We start from the raw sequence: 13,624 nt of genomic DNA, 5'->3' as shown, positions 1-13,624 counted from the left end.
ACCGTCAGACTGGCTCCTCAGTGGTTGGACAAGGGAAGTTTCCTGAACATAATACTGCCTGTTACAATGAAGGATATTCAGTCCTTTGAGAAGACAACAGCAAGATGCTGGTCTTCTCATAAAGAATGTTGTGCTCCTCTTTTGTTATGACTGTCAGTGGTGCCATTTATCAACTAATAGCTATGATTAATGCTGGTATTTCTAGCCACATAAGTATAGCTTTAATCTACCCCCTATTCCTCTGAGAATGTTGTGGTATCTCTTTTTATAAATTTGGGGAAGAAAAATTGTGCAGAACATGCATGACAAGAGAATTCAGCTTTGAATTCTAAAACTGCAATACAATCAGGAGCAGGTTTCCAAAAAAGTTATGTGAAACTGCAGTTCAAAAACTGAAAAACAAAAAGCTAAAACTGAACTGAAATTCAAGTTCAAGTATTATTTGAGAGTGAAATTCACAGTACTTGCAAAACATTCAACTGTCAGACTTAAGCAGAGGATCTGAGAAAGATTTTGGAAGAATGGGGTGTTAGGCGCTGTTACAGACTTATAGTGTAAGACTCCTTTGAGACAGTCCTGGAATAAATATTCCAAGATGTGTTAATATATATCACATCTGTTTCAGTAGCTCCATTTAGCATTTGAATATACATTGTTACACAGTCCCTTCTGCGGACTGTCCTCTAATCACTTTCTGTGTTGTAATCTCTGCTATAAGCATTGCTGCAGCATGCTAGCAGTGCCACAGAAACACTGATACTGGCCCAGAGCAAAGGTCCTGTGAGTTCAGTCCTTTGTCTCTAAGAGGGCTGTAAGCAGATGCTAATGGAAAAACAAGAGGACATGTACATATACTATATCCTTCCAATGCCCTCCTAGGCATCAAGAATTTGCAGCACAGACCTGAGTGAGATGTGTTTTCTGGGCATTTCAATGTCTTTTGTGGATTTTTCTTCCGTGAACTCACTAAATCTCCTCTGCACCCACATAAACTTCCAGTAAGAAACCAGTTTTACATGCCCAGTTTCTTAGTGAAACACCACCAGATATGTTAATCACCAGTGATATATTAAACAATGAATTAAAAAAAGCTGCTATTATAGTTAAAAAATTTAGACAAAACTGACTACCCAAATCAAGCCCCTTTCTGTGCACTTCCTATTGAGCTGCCATCTGAATCCACTAAGTGCCTGACTAATGTGTGTAAAGTCTCCTCAATTCAAATGCTGCAGGTGCTCCTAAAAACTCACTCCAGGTAGCTCCATAAAGGAAAATAAGTAGAAACACAGTGGATGGCAGCCAGGGCATTCAGTCATGAGTGAATGGGTCCTAGCTTGATGTCCTAGTACCAAGTGCAATTTCTGTATTTTGCCCTTAAGAAACAAAAGCTCAGTCCTGGAGGCCCAAACCCAGTGGAGATCTTAAACCTTCAATGCAGGAGGGAGCACATCTGTAGTTCCCACCTGGTCTGAAGGAAGTTCTATACTTCACTGAAGTGCAATGCACACACTCCTTCCGGACAAGCTTGCAGTGCCTCCGTAAAACACTCCCTTGGTTGGTTAAGATGGGAGTGCTGAGCTTTTTCAAGGACAAAAAAAAATTCAGAAAGGGAGCAAAAAATAATCCATGCATCTTGTTTTTTGCTAAGTTTTCAAGTTACAAGACTACTCTGTGATTCCACAGCCCAACAACCTTCCCCTGTACCTCTTCAAAAGGAGAACCAGTACTTGCTCAGCCTTCTGGAAGGTTATAGGTGTATTCCATCCAAAGCAAATTACTGTCTCTGAAACAGGATGTGAGAAGACTGCAACCCTTGATTCTGGGCTCTAGGAATAATAAGTACTGAGAAAATACCACTCTTGCCATGTTGCCTCCCAGTTAGCTTTCAGAGGTTTCCTTGCTGCTGAAGCAGCAGCTTTCTGAAATTACCTTTTAAAGCACTTGACATTTTATACGGCACCTGGTATTTCCACCTCGGGAATCAGATCTCCTGTTCTTTATTTAGTCTAGACCTAAACTCTTGTATTGTGGGAGAAAAAAGTACATATGTCTTCCTTGCATATGAATAATCATGTTTACATTCAAATTTTTATCCACTTATAAATAATATGAATAATGGATGTGACTTAATTTCAACAGATCATTCAAAAACTGGGGAAATCTCTCTAGCTCATGCAACAGAAACATTTGAGTGTCTGTGTTTAATGAATTTCAAGCAAAGCTTGACAGAATACCGATATATCTAGAGGAAGAAAAGTTTATTCTTGCAATGGTGAGTGTATCAAAATTTCAGCTTCATGACATAAGTATCAGTGGAGTAATTTCCTATTCATGTAAACAGCTGTCTAGGTTTCTACTACCATATCTGAGATCTGAAAGCAGTCATATAACTTTATCAGGTAAGCATGGAAAGGTCCTGTGCAATACTACTTATTTTAAATATTTATTATGGCTTCTTTCTCACAGGAAATGTATTACAGGTAATCCAAATATGTTGTTAATCAGATTTATCATGCTTATATCGCTGTTCAGAAAGGGGATTACTGACTTACCTAATATTAAATATGAGCTGCAGTTGTATGGACAACAGAGTTATATGCAACAAAGACACCTCTTAGGAATCCTTTCTAAATCTGAACTATGTGCGTGGTACATGTCTGAGAGCAGACTGAAAAATGCTAATATAAGATTGGCAGAGTGACGAACAGGCAAAGCCTGGACACATCCAATACAGGGATTTTACTGGTTTTGTCTTTAAACACAGCTCCGGTGTTTATCAATTAAGCAGTCAAGGAATAAAATAAACAGCAAGACAGCACAGGTGCAAGCAGGACAGCACAAAGCTACATGGTTAAAATAAATCTACTGACCTTTTCTTAGTTTGAAATATTCAAAAAAGAGAGGAAAATTGTCTAGCACAAGTATTAAACCAATATTAGTTAAATCTTATTACTCCACCTGTGTGGGGTTAACTGGCCCTAGCTCCTTTCACTTCATGCTCTTGAGTCGAAGAACTTCTACAGAGTTTGAAGCTGAGTTGAACTGAGCTTCAACTTGAACTTATAACTCAAACCTTAATTGTAATTTTAATACCCTCATATAAATTTACATAATGAACATGTAGCTTCCCAATCACTATGGCAGTGATTAACAGCACACTTACCGCCACGGTCCCGGGCAGCTAGATTTTGTCCTCTTCTTAGAGTAACATCCAACTGGTACATTCCAGGGTCCCCAGAGGGAAAATCTGCATTACTTATTCCAACCAAATTTGTTCTCTGCAGAGGGTGGAAATAAAAACAGGATAACTGATGTTACTAAAAGTTTCATGTAAGGTATGCACATATGTATTATGTATCACCATCCTACTGAACTAAGACAAGGCCATATCCCATTCCCCCACCTCAGAGCTAATATCCAGCATCAAGGAATCTGCCCATCTCATCAGTATGACAATTCCTGAGATTCACTTTTTTTTTTTAACAAAAACAACAAACAACACCAGAAAAATAAACCGGTTGACAATTGATAGTTAAATATGTTATTTTAAAAATGTGGTTGAAAAAATAATTCTTTGATATACAGGAGGTGAAACTAAGGTCTTTAAAGTCCCTTCCAACCCAAATCATTTGATGATTCTATGAACCTCCACTTTTAATTACATTCACATACAGTCCTGGCCCACTAAAGCAAAATAGGTAAGAAAAAAAAGCTAGACCTTACGGTACTATTTGGACTAGTCATCACCGGTACCCTCAAATCCTGTGTTTATCCAACAGTGTTAATCTATGCACTGAATAAATATATATGAATGAAGATTTTGTCAGCTACTGCAGTACTTTGGGGTTTTTCCCCAAAGTTCTGGGGGAAGCTGTGAGGGGAAAAAGATCATAAAAGACATTAAATGCAGCTGCAGCTCTGCATTCCAGGACAACCACTCTTAGATTAGTTATTTGTATAAAATGTATCAGTAAAAAAAACCCCAACCAAACCAATAAAGGAAGTCAGAATGCAAGGAACTCTCCGCACCTCCAGACTGCATGAACAGTAACCACATTTCTGTCCCATAGGACAGAGTAGAGAAACTGTATTTCTTAGTACACATAAGCTTTTGCAAAATAGTTTTTAACACATCTCTCTGTCAGTAGAATCTAATTACAGTGTGTGCTTGGAACACTACATTTTATTTTAAGACTAGAACAACTATATCAATTATACATTCACAGTACATACAGAAGCTTTATCTTTTCCAATGAACATCATACACATATGCTCAAGCCAGGAGCTAAATCTTTTAAAAGCAGTGCTATTAATATTTTATTATGTGATTACGGGTCCTCTGCAAGGGAAAAAAAAAGCAGCATGATAGAAATATCACAGAGACCACATGGGTACCAAGTGCTATACTATTTCAAAAAGAAACAAGTTTTGTCTTCTTTCTTCCTATTAAACTCTTTTTTCTTATTAAGATAATAATGAAACTACAGCACAAAGGCAGGCACAAAATAAAGGCCTCAACAGATGGCTTATTCTCATTATTCCAGAGTCATAACTCTGAGCCCTAACATATTTAACCTTTGCTGCCACACATACAGTGCTGGCCAAATCGCACACCGATATGCTCATCAGTTCCACAGCAATGAAATTTTTTCAACACTAGTGCATTTCAAAGAAAATGGTTAGATAAGCTTTGATTTGGTGGGGGGGGGGTTGTTCTTGAAATCTAGCAACATTTATCTTTTAATTTTGGCCTTGTAAAGTAACTGATGAGGCATGCCTGAAAATATCAAAAGACCTTGCAAGACTCTTGCAGAAGGCAGCCACCAGCTTCTTTTAAATTACTAACTCCTCACTTACCATCTCTTTTATTCATTCTTTTTTTTTAATGCACTGTCTGCAGGATACAAGACTGACAACAGTGACCCCACTCCTGCAATGCTTAGTATCTAGTCCAGTCAGAAATAAGGAAAAACCTGCATAATGGCCCCAGCCTCATCCACGACCGCAGCATTTATCACGGTATTATGAAATGAAGAAATGTGTTCTGCAGTAACAATAAAACCTAAAACTTTCCTTCCCCTTTCTTGCCCTTCTACAAGAATTTGCAGTCACAAAAGAAACATGATGTCTCCCAACATTCATATTCTTCCTTACTGAGTCTCCCTCTCTCTTCCCCTCTGACGTAGAACACAAGCTCTACATTAAACTTCCTTGGTTTAAACATGTTGTTTCCTTTTCCACTTCTCACATATTTTTCAATATTTTTCCTTCTTTTTTTCTTGCAACAGTTTTTAGCCTCAAGGCTTTTTCTTACTGACTGCTACAGGATGACACCAAACCTGACAAAGAAAGGGCATGCTTTGACTTTTTGTGTCTAAAATGTGCAGAATGTGTTGAAAATACTTTTAATAAATCTTTAACAAAAATATTGAGATTCCAGACAAAGACCAGAAAGGCTCAAGTATCCAGCTTCAATTTTAAGACAGAAAAAAACATTTTGGCCAATTACAGCTTTATTGTGTCTGCCATCAGAAGAGTAAGACACAACCTCACTGCTCATTTTTCTAGATGGACAGACTGAAGGAAGAGTTAACCCCTTGAATTCAAACCATCCATGACATAAGAATAGTTAGGCAATGAGTCACATTCACAGATACAATACAGATGTCTTCCACGTTCTCCACATTAGTATTACAGCAGCCTGAGTCAACTGTAAAGCATCATAATTAATTTTAATACCAGAAATAGTGCAGCAGCATTTATAGAAAGTAACCAACTACAGCTGGTCCTACAGCAATCTGCATTACTCTGTAGACATAAGAAAGGTATACATAAAGTAAAAATGCATCCTATAAAGTAACTGCAAAAATATCCCCTTGATGTGTAACTAGTAATCCTGAAGTGAGAATACCTCAGAGTCTACAAATGAGATAATATTGCTCAACAGTCCTGGGAAAAACACAGCCATGTTTTGCTGAACAAACAGCCCCAACCCAGAAAGAACAGTATGACCTAACCAGCTCCTCCAGCTGACTTGGCTCATTAAGACAGGTATTTTGCTAGTTTCAAGTGCAGTATACACACAGAGAAAAATGCTCATGGCCAGCTGGTATCAACATGACATTATTTTCCTTCTTCCACCACATGAAAAATGTGTTTAATGTCTGAAGACATGCAAAACACCTTAACCTTGGAAGGAAGAAAACAACACAAACTATTTGACTTAATAAAGGAGTGATGTAGTCTAGATATAATTGCAGTAATTTTGTTATGTCTGACTAGAAGTCTAAGGCCTATTTTTATTTTTAAACAATAACATTCCTTGCCTGCAACCTCTCTGTGGTTCAAAAAAGTCTGCACAAAAACAGTGCAAAACAATCTTGTATCACAGGCACAAAAGAGACTGGTAGATTAAACCGCATATCCTCTTCTCAGACCACCCTAGAGCATACTAGCTGCAATATGCCTCTAAAGTATCAAAATATATACTTTCAAAAGCTAGGTAAAGAGATCAGAAGAAGTAGGTAGATAAATGTGGGGTTTTGTTCTACTGGCAGTGGGTCATGGCAATAGGCATCACGGACAGCTATTTATAGCCAGGATGGGCTCAGATCTCTCTATCGCTGACTGGGGGACAGGATGGATCTGAAAGACGGAAGAGCAAGATACAGCGGCCCAAGAAATGCCATATCTTGACCATTCTCCCCTTGTGGACAATGCTTACCCCATCCTCATCTTCAAATGTGGAGTACTGTGTGTTGTGCTGATAAAAGGACAAAAGGATTCACGAATCCTTACTAAAACTTTTGGATAGACAGCAAGATGAGAGAAACAAATTCCTACAAAATTTTGTTGACTCTTTACAAAAGCATTTACAAGATTTGGCTGATCCCTTACAAAAATGTCTAGATAGAGAGCAAAACCCAGGTCCCTCACCCAGAGGGCTGCCTACTGGGCAAGGGGTTTATCTCCCCGGGAAAGGGGAGACCCCATAAGTATCCTCATGTCAAGTGGGGGGCCTCCAACAGAAAATATTCAGAAGATTAATTGTCTTCAACTAATGCATGACTGCCAGTTAGTGCAGCATTAGCTATCCCCCCTGCACTTGATCACTAACGCCGATTTTACGACTCTACTCATTTGGTGACTATCAAATTCCTTAAAAATGTATGCGATTCAGTTGCAAGACCAATTGTAAAGATGCACTAACCCTTCAGGGAAGACCACTGATGTGGGGAGAGGTGGCCTAGGAATTGATGAATTATGGGAGGAGAATGGGTGTTAGCCTCAATACAGAGAGACAAAAGCCTGCAGTTAGACGAATGGAGCAAGAGAAAGAAAAATCACCCCCTTTATATAAAATTCCTAGGTCAGGGAAGGAGTTTGAAACTCGTCCAAATACACTATGGGCTGAAGGAAGAAAATAGGAGATCTCTTCTAGGAGCTGATGGATGGATTGCCCACTGCTACTCTCAAAAAACTGGTACACAAGTGGCTGGGAGGACAGAAGAACACCAAAAGAGTTGGGATCTCTTCCCCTGAGTTGGACAAAGTCCTGAGGGCACTCAGGCTGTTCCAGCTACTCCCTCAGCTCCAGCTGGAGATCTGGTTAGCCTATAATTGGGAAACTCCTCTAGACGTTCTCAAAAAGTGAACTGGAGGATAGCCAGTGGAGATATTTAGGAAGGCTCACTGAAAACCCACAGGGTGATTTGATTCAGAAGCAACAGCAAAAAAAGCCAGCTGTGAAAAAGGGAGAGGTTGTAGAAGGGCAGGCAGAGATAACAGAAGGGCAGGCATAAACAGCAGAAGCACAGGCACCAACTGCTGTGGAGCAAAAAGAAGCTGCAGAAAGGGAAGCCCAGGGATACTGGGAACCAGGGGTTTTCCTACTGGTAAATGACTGTTGTGAACCCTGGTTCATCACCCTGAAGGCTGACTATTGGTCAGGGGGTTTGGATCCCCTGGAGAGGGAAAGCAGGCTTCCAGAGAAGGTGTTGCTTGTTGCTGAGCACGATTAGGAAAAGGCAAAGAGGCTGCAGGCAGAGGGCCTGCTTGCTGCCAAGCATGATCATATTAAAAGGCTTTAGGCAGAGCTTTGGGACGTGTATGAGAGAAAGCGAATCTAACTGGAAGAACTGCAGGATGTAGAGTCTGGACCCCTAATTAAAACTGAAACCACAGATAATGGTCATGGTCAGCCAACTCCTACCAAAACAGTGTCATACACCGAACTGAGATACCAAAGTTATTGCCAGATAGTTAGATGAGGAGATGGGAGACCCCGTAAGTATTCTCACTTCGAATTTGGAGACTGTTTCTGGACTAATCCAAGCAGAAGCCGTTGGTCAAACCACAGGTAAAAGCACACAAAGAGTTTTATAACAGTGGTTCAGTTATTTACCCAAGCCTAGTTTCATCCAATCAAATAGTGGCAGCCACTTTACTGATGGCGGGGGGGGGGGGGGGGGGGGGGGGGGGGGGGGTTGTGGAACAGGAGTGGGCTGGGGTGAAGGGATTGACTGGTCCTTTCTCGAAAGGGAAGGTAAAGATCCAATTAAGCTTAAGCACAGTTTTAATGGCTTTATTCACTATTGGAGCAGTGACTCAAGATGCCTTGGGCAGTTATTCATGGGTAGCTACCAATGCCCATGATAAAGAACACTGTATTCACACCAAATGGATAGTGCCTTCTTTTTAATCACTGGGTTTATGTTACAGCATTTTCTCTTTCTCTTTTCCTACAGGAACTATGATGAAGCAATTAAATGAACCTTGTTCTGTAGGTCAGTGTTAATGTCAGGAATTTTGACAATGTGTTGGTTTTTGACTACTTGTTTTACTTATCACTACTTGGCAATACGTCCTTTGTACCCTCTTCCTGTTAAATGTGAACTATTGTAATAAGACTCCAAACTTAGCTTAGGAGCTAATACTTGTAAGAATATGGAGGTTTGATGGCCAATGCCCTAGTTTGCACAGGAAGAAGATTCTTTCTGTTGCCTATAAATTTGCTTGCTCTGATGTTTCTTACTCGTAACACCTGACCTGGAGACCCATCAAAATTTAGGGTTTAGGAATTCTGTGTATATTTATCACCCTCCAGTCACTTAAGAATGTGAAACTACAAATTTTGTTTGGTCAATGATAGGACAAGGGGCAATAGCTCTAAACTGAAAGAAGGTAAATTTAGATTATATATTAGGATGAAATTCTTCACTGGGAGGGTCGTGAGGCACAGGAACAGGTTCCCCATCCCTGGAAGTGTCCAAGGCCAGGCTGAAGCAACCTGGTGGAAGGTGTCCCTGCCCATGGCAGCAGGGTGGAAAAAAGATAATCCTTCAGGTCCTTCCAACCCAACCCAACCCACTCTGTGATTCTGTGATTTTATTTGGTCAAATGACTACATAGAAAATCAAATCAGCAACATCCAAGCACAAATGAACAAAAGACTGCTCACCATCTAAAGATGAGTCAGTGATTATTTGACTTGATGAAACATAGTCTTCCTCCTTACCAATAAAAATCACTCACATGAAACATGAGATGCCTTTACTGACAAAAATCCCAGCACTGCAGTTTTTTTCCCCAGGTCCCACTGCTCACACCATATCCAGACCATTCAAAACTAGACTTTTTGACAGTGATGGTATAACATAGCCTTTGAAAGATGAAACCTCTGGCTTGGTGGGAAGGTATGAATCACCTACCCCACAAGCAAAACATACAAATCTAGACAGATCATTTTTTTGGTGCACTTGCTATGGTTTGTCATCAGTTCTCCATTACAGAAATACATTGAATGGAACATACCCTGAACACAACACAAACTCCACATAAAACAAAACTCCATACTGAACTAAAAGTGATCTAATTTGCCATTTTGATAAATCAAGTCTACCACAGACAAAACTGGGGGGAATTCTGCCTTCTTTTATATGGGAAGAGAAAAATATTTCTTTTTTTAAACTTAACAGCTTCAGGGCTTACATTATAGCTAACCTCTTAAAATTCCCTAGAAGGACACACTTGTAATATCTGAGATCTAGGATGCATTCCGTCTTAAGATCAATTGTGATTTCTTAGTCACCTTGCCAAAGACTAGAAATTCATTCGAGAAGTAAAAAAAAAAAAAAAAAAAGAAGAAAGGACTCTTGAATCTATTCATTTGGTAGCACCATATCACAAGACAAATCAGTTAACTCTGAACAACCCATACAGCTGCACGGTAAATGACACACTGGCAGTTTTAAAACTGCTTTTTTTAAAACATTGGAAAATAATTCTCTTTGCAATAATATAGAAACTGATGATAGGTCTTACTGGTATGACTAGTAATTTTCTACATCTGACATGTGAAAAAGAGGGAAAGAACATTTTCCAGCATTTCTTGGGGGAAAAATGTGCAATGTTATAACAATGTTTAAGTGTTTGTATTTTTAAATTTTTAAAGTTCAGCATAGGTCAGTAGGTTATGAAATACACATGAACTACACATGAACTACACATGAAGTAACTGTTTTGACACATTCACTTGAAATCCAGATAGAACCCCTACACTGAAAGTTAAACACTTCACAGCAGAGTCAGTCGGTACAAAATATGCATTTTTTTAACTTTTCAGTGCAAGCACTGCTGCAATTCCTATCCGTATCTATTATCCTCAATATAATTATTAATGAACACCTTTATATATAAGCAGTAAATTCAGGGAGGAGAAAAAATAAAGTTTAAATGAGGTCATGGATAAACAGTAACTCAACTGCTGCTACTAGTTCACTTTAAAACATCTAAATATTTCACATAACAATAAATGCAAACTGGCAAATTCTGAAAAATTATGTAGCTCACTTTGAAAACTCTGCAGATCTCTAGTTAATTAAGCAGAAATTACAATTCTGTTGTACCATATCTTGATTTCCATATCAATAATATACATACACTGTACTAAGATACGTTGACAGACTGGTCAGATGCTGACAGAGCACAGGAAACAGATTAACATATCTCAAGCTGCTGAAAGATAAATCTTTTATTAGAAATTAATACAACGACAAAATAGGGCAATGCAGAACATCCCTTGATAAAATCAGTTGTCTAATTAAACTCTTGGAGAAACAGCTTTGATCAGCTGCAAAGTTTTCTTAAAAAGAAATGAACATTAGCAACAGCTTTTTACTCCTGGTTTCTATTTCTATGTAATTTAACTAGCTCCACAGTCTTCTGACATTTATTTATCTACCCATGCCCTGTGTGTAAATGGCCAGATCCCTAAAAGCAAGCTTTCTAGTGTCGTCTCAAATACTGCCCTCTTAATTTTCAGAATTATGCTGCTCTCAAATCATGCTCCAAGTACCTGTGCAAATTAGTCTCTCCAACTCTTCCTATTTTGTATTGGCATTATGACAGGAAAAGGTAAGCAGTTTTCAGATTTCCTCACCACTGTCATCTTTCTCAGTGCAATTAGCTAAAGTAGCAATTAAGATTCTCTTGGGTGATATTACCTGTGTTACTTTTCATTGATCTTTTCAGCCATTTGTCTTTATTTTGTTCTTTTTCCTTCACTTACTGGATCAATTACTCAATCGTGACCTGTGACAAATGTCAATTGTAACCAACAAGCCAAAGTTTTCCCTTGTGTAACTTCACTGACTCAAATGGCTCTAAGCCAGACATAAATTTATTTGGTATAGGCAGAGAAATGTGCATGGTATGCCAGTTTGTTTTGCATTGGCTCTACATCCCCCTTCACACCAAATTCATAATTCTCTTGTCTTCAGGCTTCCTCACAGCTCAACCTCTGCTCCTTTTACATCATTATTCTCTTTCTCTTTCCCAGCATCTCAATACACCACCAGGTTCCTTGCCTTGAAAGTGCAACCTCTCCTCATACAACCCAGCCCACTAAATTCCCTTTTATTCCACAGATCCTTCTCATGGAGGAGCTCACCTTCTTACACGAACTGTATTGACCAACAGTTATACATTATTGCAGGAATGGGAGAGACCCTGTACCTGGATATATATCTCTATTTTTTTACTTCATCTAATTTTTCTCTTGCATCAGTCTGTTATAGAATCTAGACCACTGTTTTCCAATCTCTGGCTTTGAAGACCCACAAATGCAGGGCTGCACGATGCTTATTAATGAAACAAATAGTCTGTGTTCACAAAACTAATGACTCTTGATTTACTATGCTGAAGAACCTAGAGACTGAGAGGCAGCCCTAGTCAGCCCTCACTCTTCCCTCTGCGGTAACCCCTGAGCCCTGCCACATCTCCAGTTTATTTACACAATCACAAAACTGAAAATAGACATTGAGGGAAGGGGTTAAGAACTTGTCTACTCTTTCAACTTAATCGATCAACCTGAACGTACTTTAAGAAGTCACAGGATTTGTTGTTACCAGAGCATTATCTTGCAAGAAAACCCACTGGAGAAAAGTGCCCACAAGAGTTCTCACTGTGGCAGCCAGACTGAAACCTGGATGTCTTCAGGAATCCTCCCTGTAAGCCCTCTTCATATTCACTGTTGATTCAAAATAACATATGCCATACCTATGTTCTCCAGTTAAGGCTGTGAAACACCTGTAGGGTCTTTATTACTGCAAATCTTAAGAAACAAGGGTATTTCCAGCCTCCTGGTTTTCACTACATTACTATGACAAAAGTGCAAGTGGCGTGAAACTTTCCACGCAAAACTATGTCTCACATTCAAGAGAAAGACCATGCTGGCACAGGCATTGTTGGATAAATTCAAGCTCCATCTGGCAAGAAGATGCAAATTATTAAGGACCCTTACCACACTGCCTTGGGGCATGGCAACACACTCAGACACAAGCATTGTGAAGCACTGCCCCTGGAGGGTTCTTGTCATCTCCTGCCCATGGGACACCCCAGGAGGCTTCCATGGTCCTCCTCTCACTCCCTCAAAGATGCAGCACACATCTGGCAGCTCTCAGTTACATGAAGGTAATTGGATGCCACATGGAGAGTTACAGAAGGTTTGGCCAAGGAGACCTGCCACGGTCTTTGGAAGCTGGAAAAAGACGATGTTTAATTGCATGTGTTCATTTCTTTGTCGTAAAAACCCACATTTACACTCTGGCTATCCTTTAAAAGGAAACTCAGTTTTCTGCCAATAAATAGTTATGATCACCTACTCAAAAATATTCACAGACAGCTCCGCAAAGTATTCAGTCTTCAGCAAAAAACTAGATCAGTATTCAGTGTGGAAATATAATAGGTATTGTTTGTATAAGACTCCACTTTTAAGTATGCACCTCTACTCAAACCCAGGTATTAATCCTATTCACTATAACAGAAACTTTATTCAATGCTAAGAAAACTAAATCTTTGCTAGATTGTCCACGCCCAATGCAATAGTGTCATACCACATCTTAATGAGTTCAAAATAAATGTAAATGGTTTGATTATGCCAAAATTACATTTCAAGATAAAATCCACAGAGTACGGCAACTTACACTGTAAATCTTCCCATCCACTACCTGTGTGCCTTTTCACTTATGACAACTGTATTATTTCAGCTTAAAAGCACAAAAAAATTTACTTCTTGTGGGATTTTATTTCTTCCCACCATGTCCCTTAAAGTATCTAACAGGTC

General features: G+C 39.2%; 1 protein-coding gene across 7 annotated transcripts in view; it reads right to left on the bottom strand.

Annotated features, from left to right (window-relative positions):
• MCTP1 (multiple C2 and transmembrane domain containing 1) overlaps positions 1-13,624 on the bottom strand; it is a 188,455-nt gene that overhangs the window by 162,951 nt on the left and 11,880 nt on the right. For all 7 annotated transcript variants that reach the window (XM_051789361.1, XM_051789363.1, XM_051789362.1 and 4 more), the window contains exon 2: positions 3,164-3,278. In XM_051789361.1, the coding sequence (XP_051645321.1) occupies positions 3,164-3,278 (115 nt within the window). The remainder of the gene's footprint in view (positions 1-3,163; positions 3,279-13,624) is intronic.

Source organism: Manacus candei, unplaced genomic scaffold (genome assembly GCF_025592945.1).
Source record: "Manacus candei isolate 608988 ecotype Guabito, Panama unplaced genomic scaffold, ASM2559294v1 h1tg000027l, whole genome shotgun sequence".
In the NCBI taxonomy this organism is placed as follows: Eukaryota; Metazoa; Chordata; class Aves; order Passeriformes; family Pipridae; genus Manacus; species Manacus candei.
This window is presented reverse-complemented; position numbering and strand designations above follow the sequence as displayed.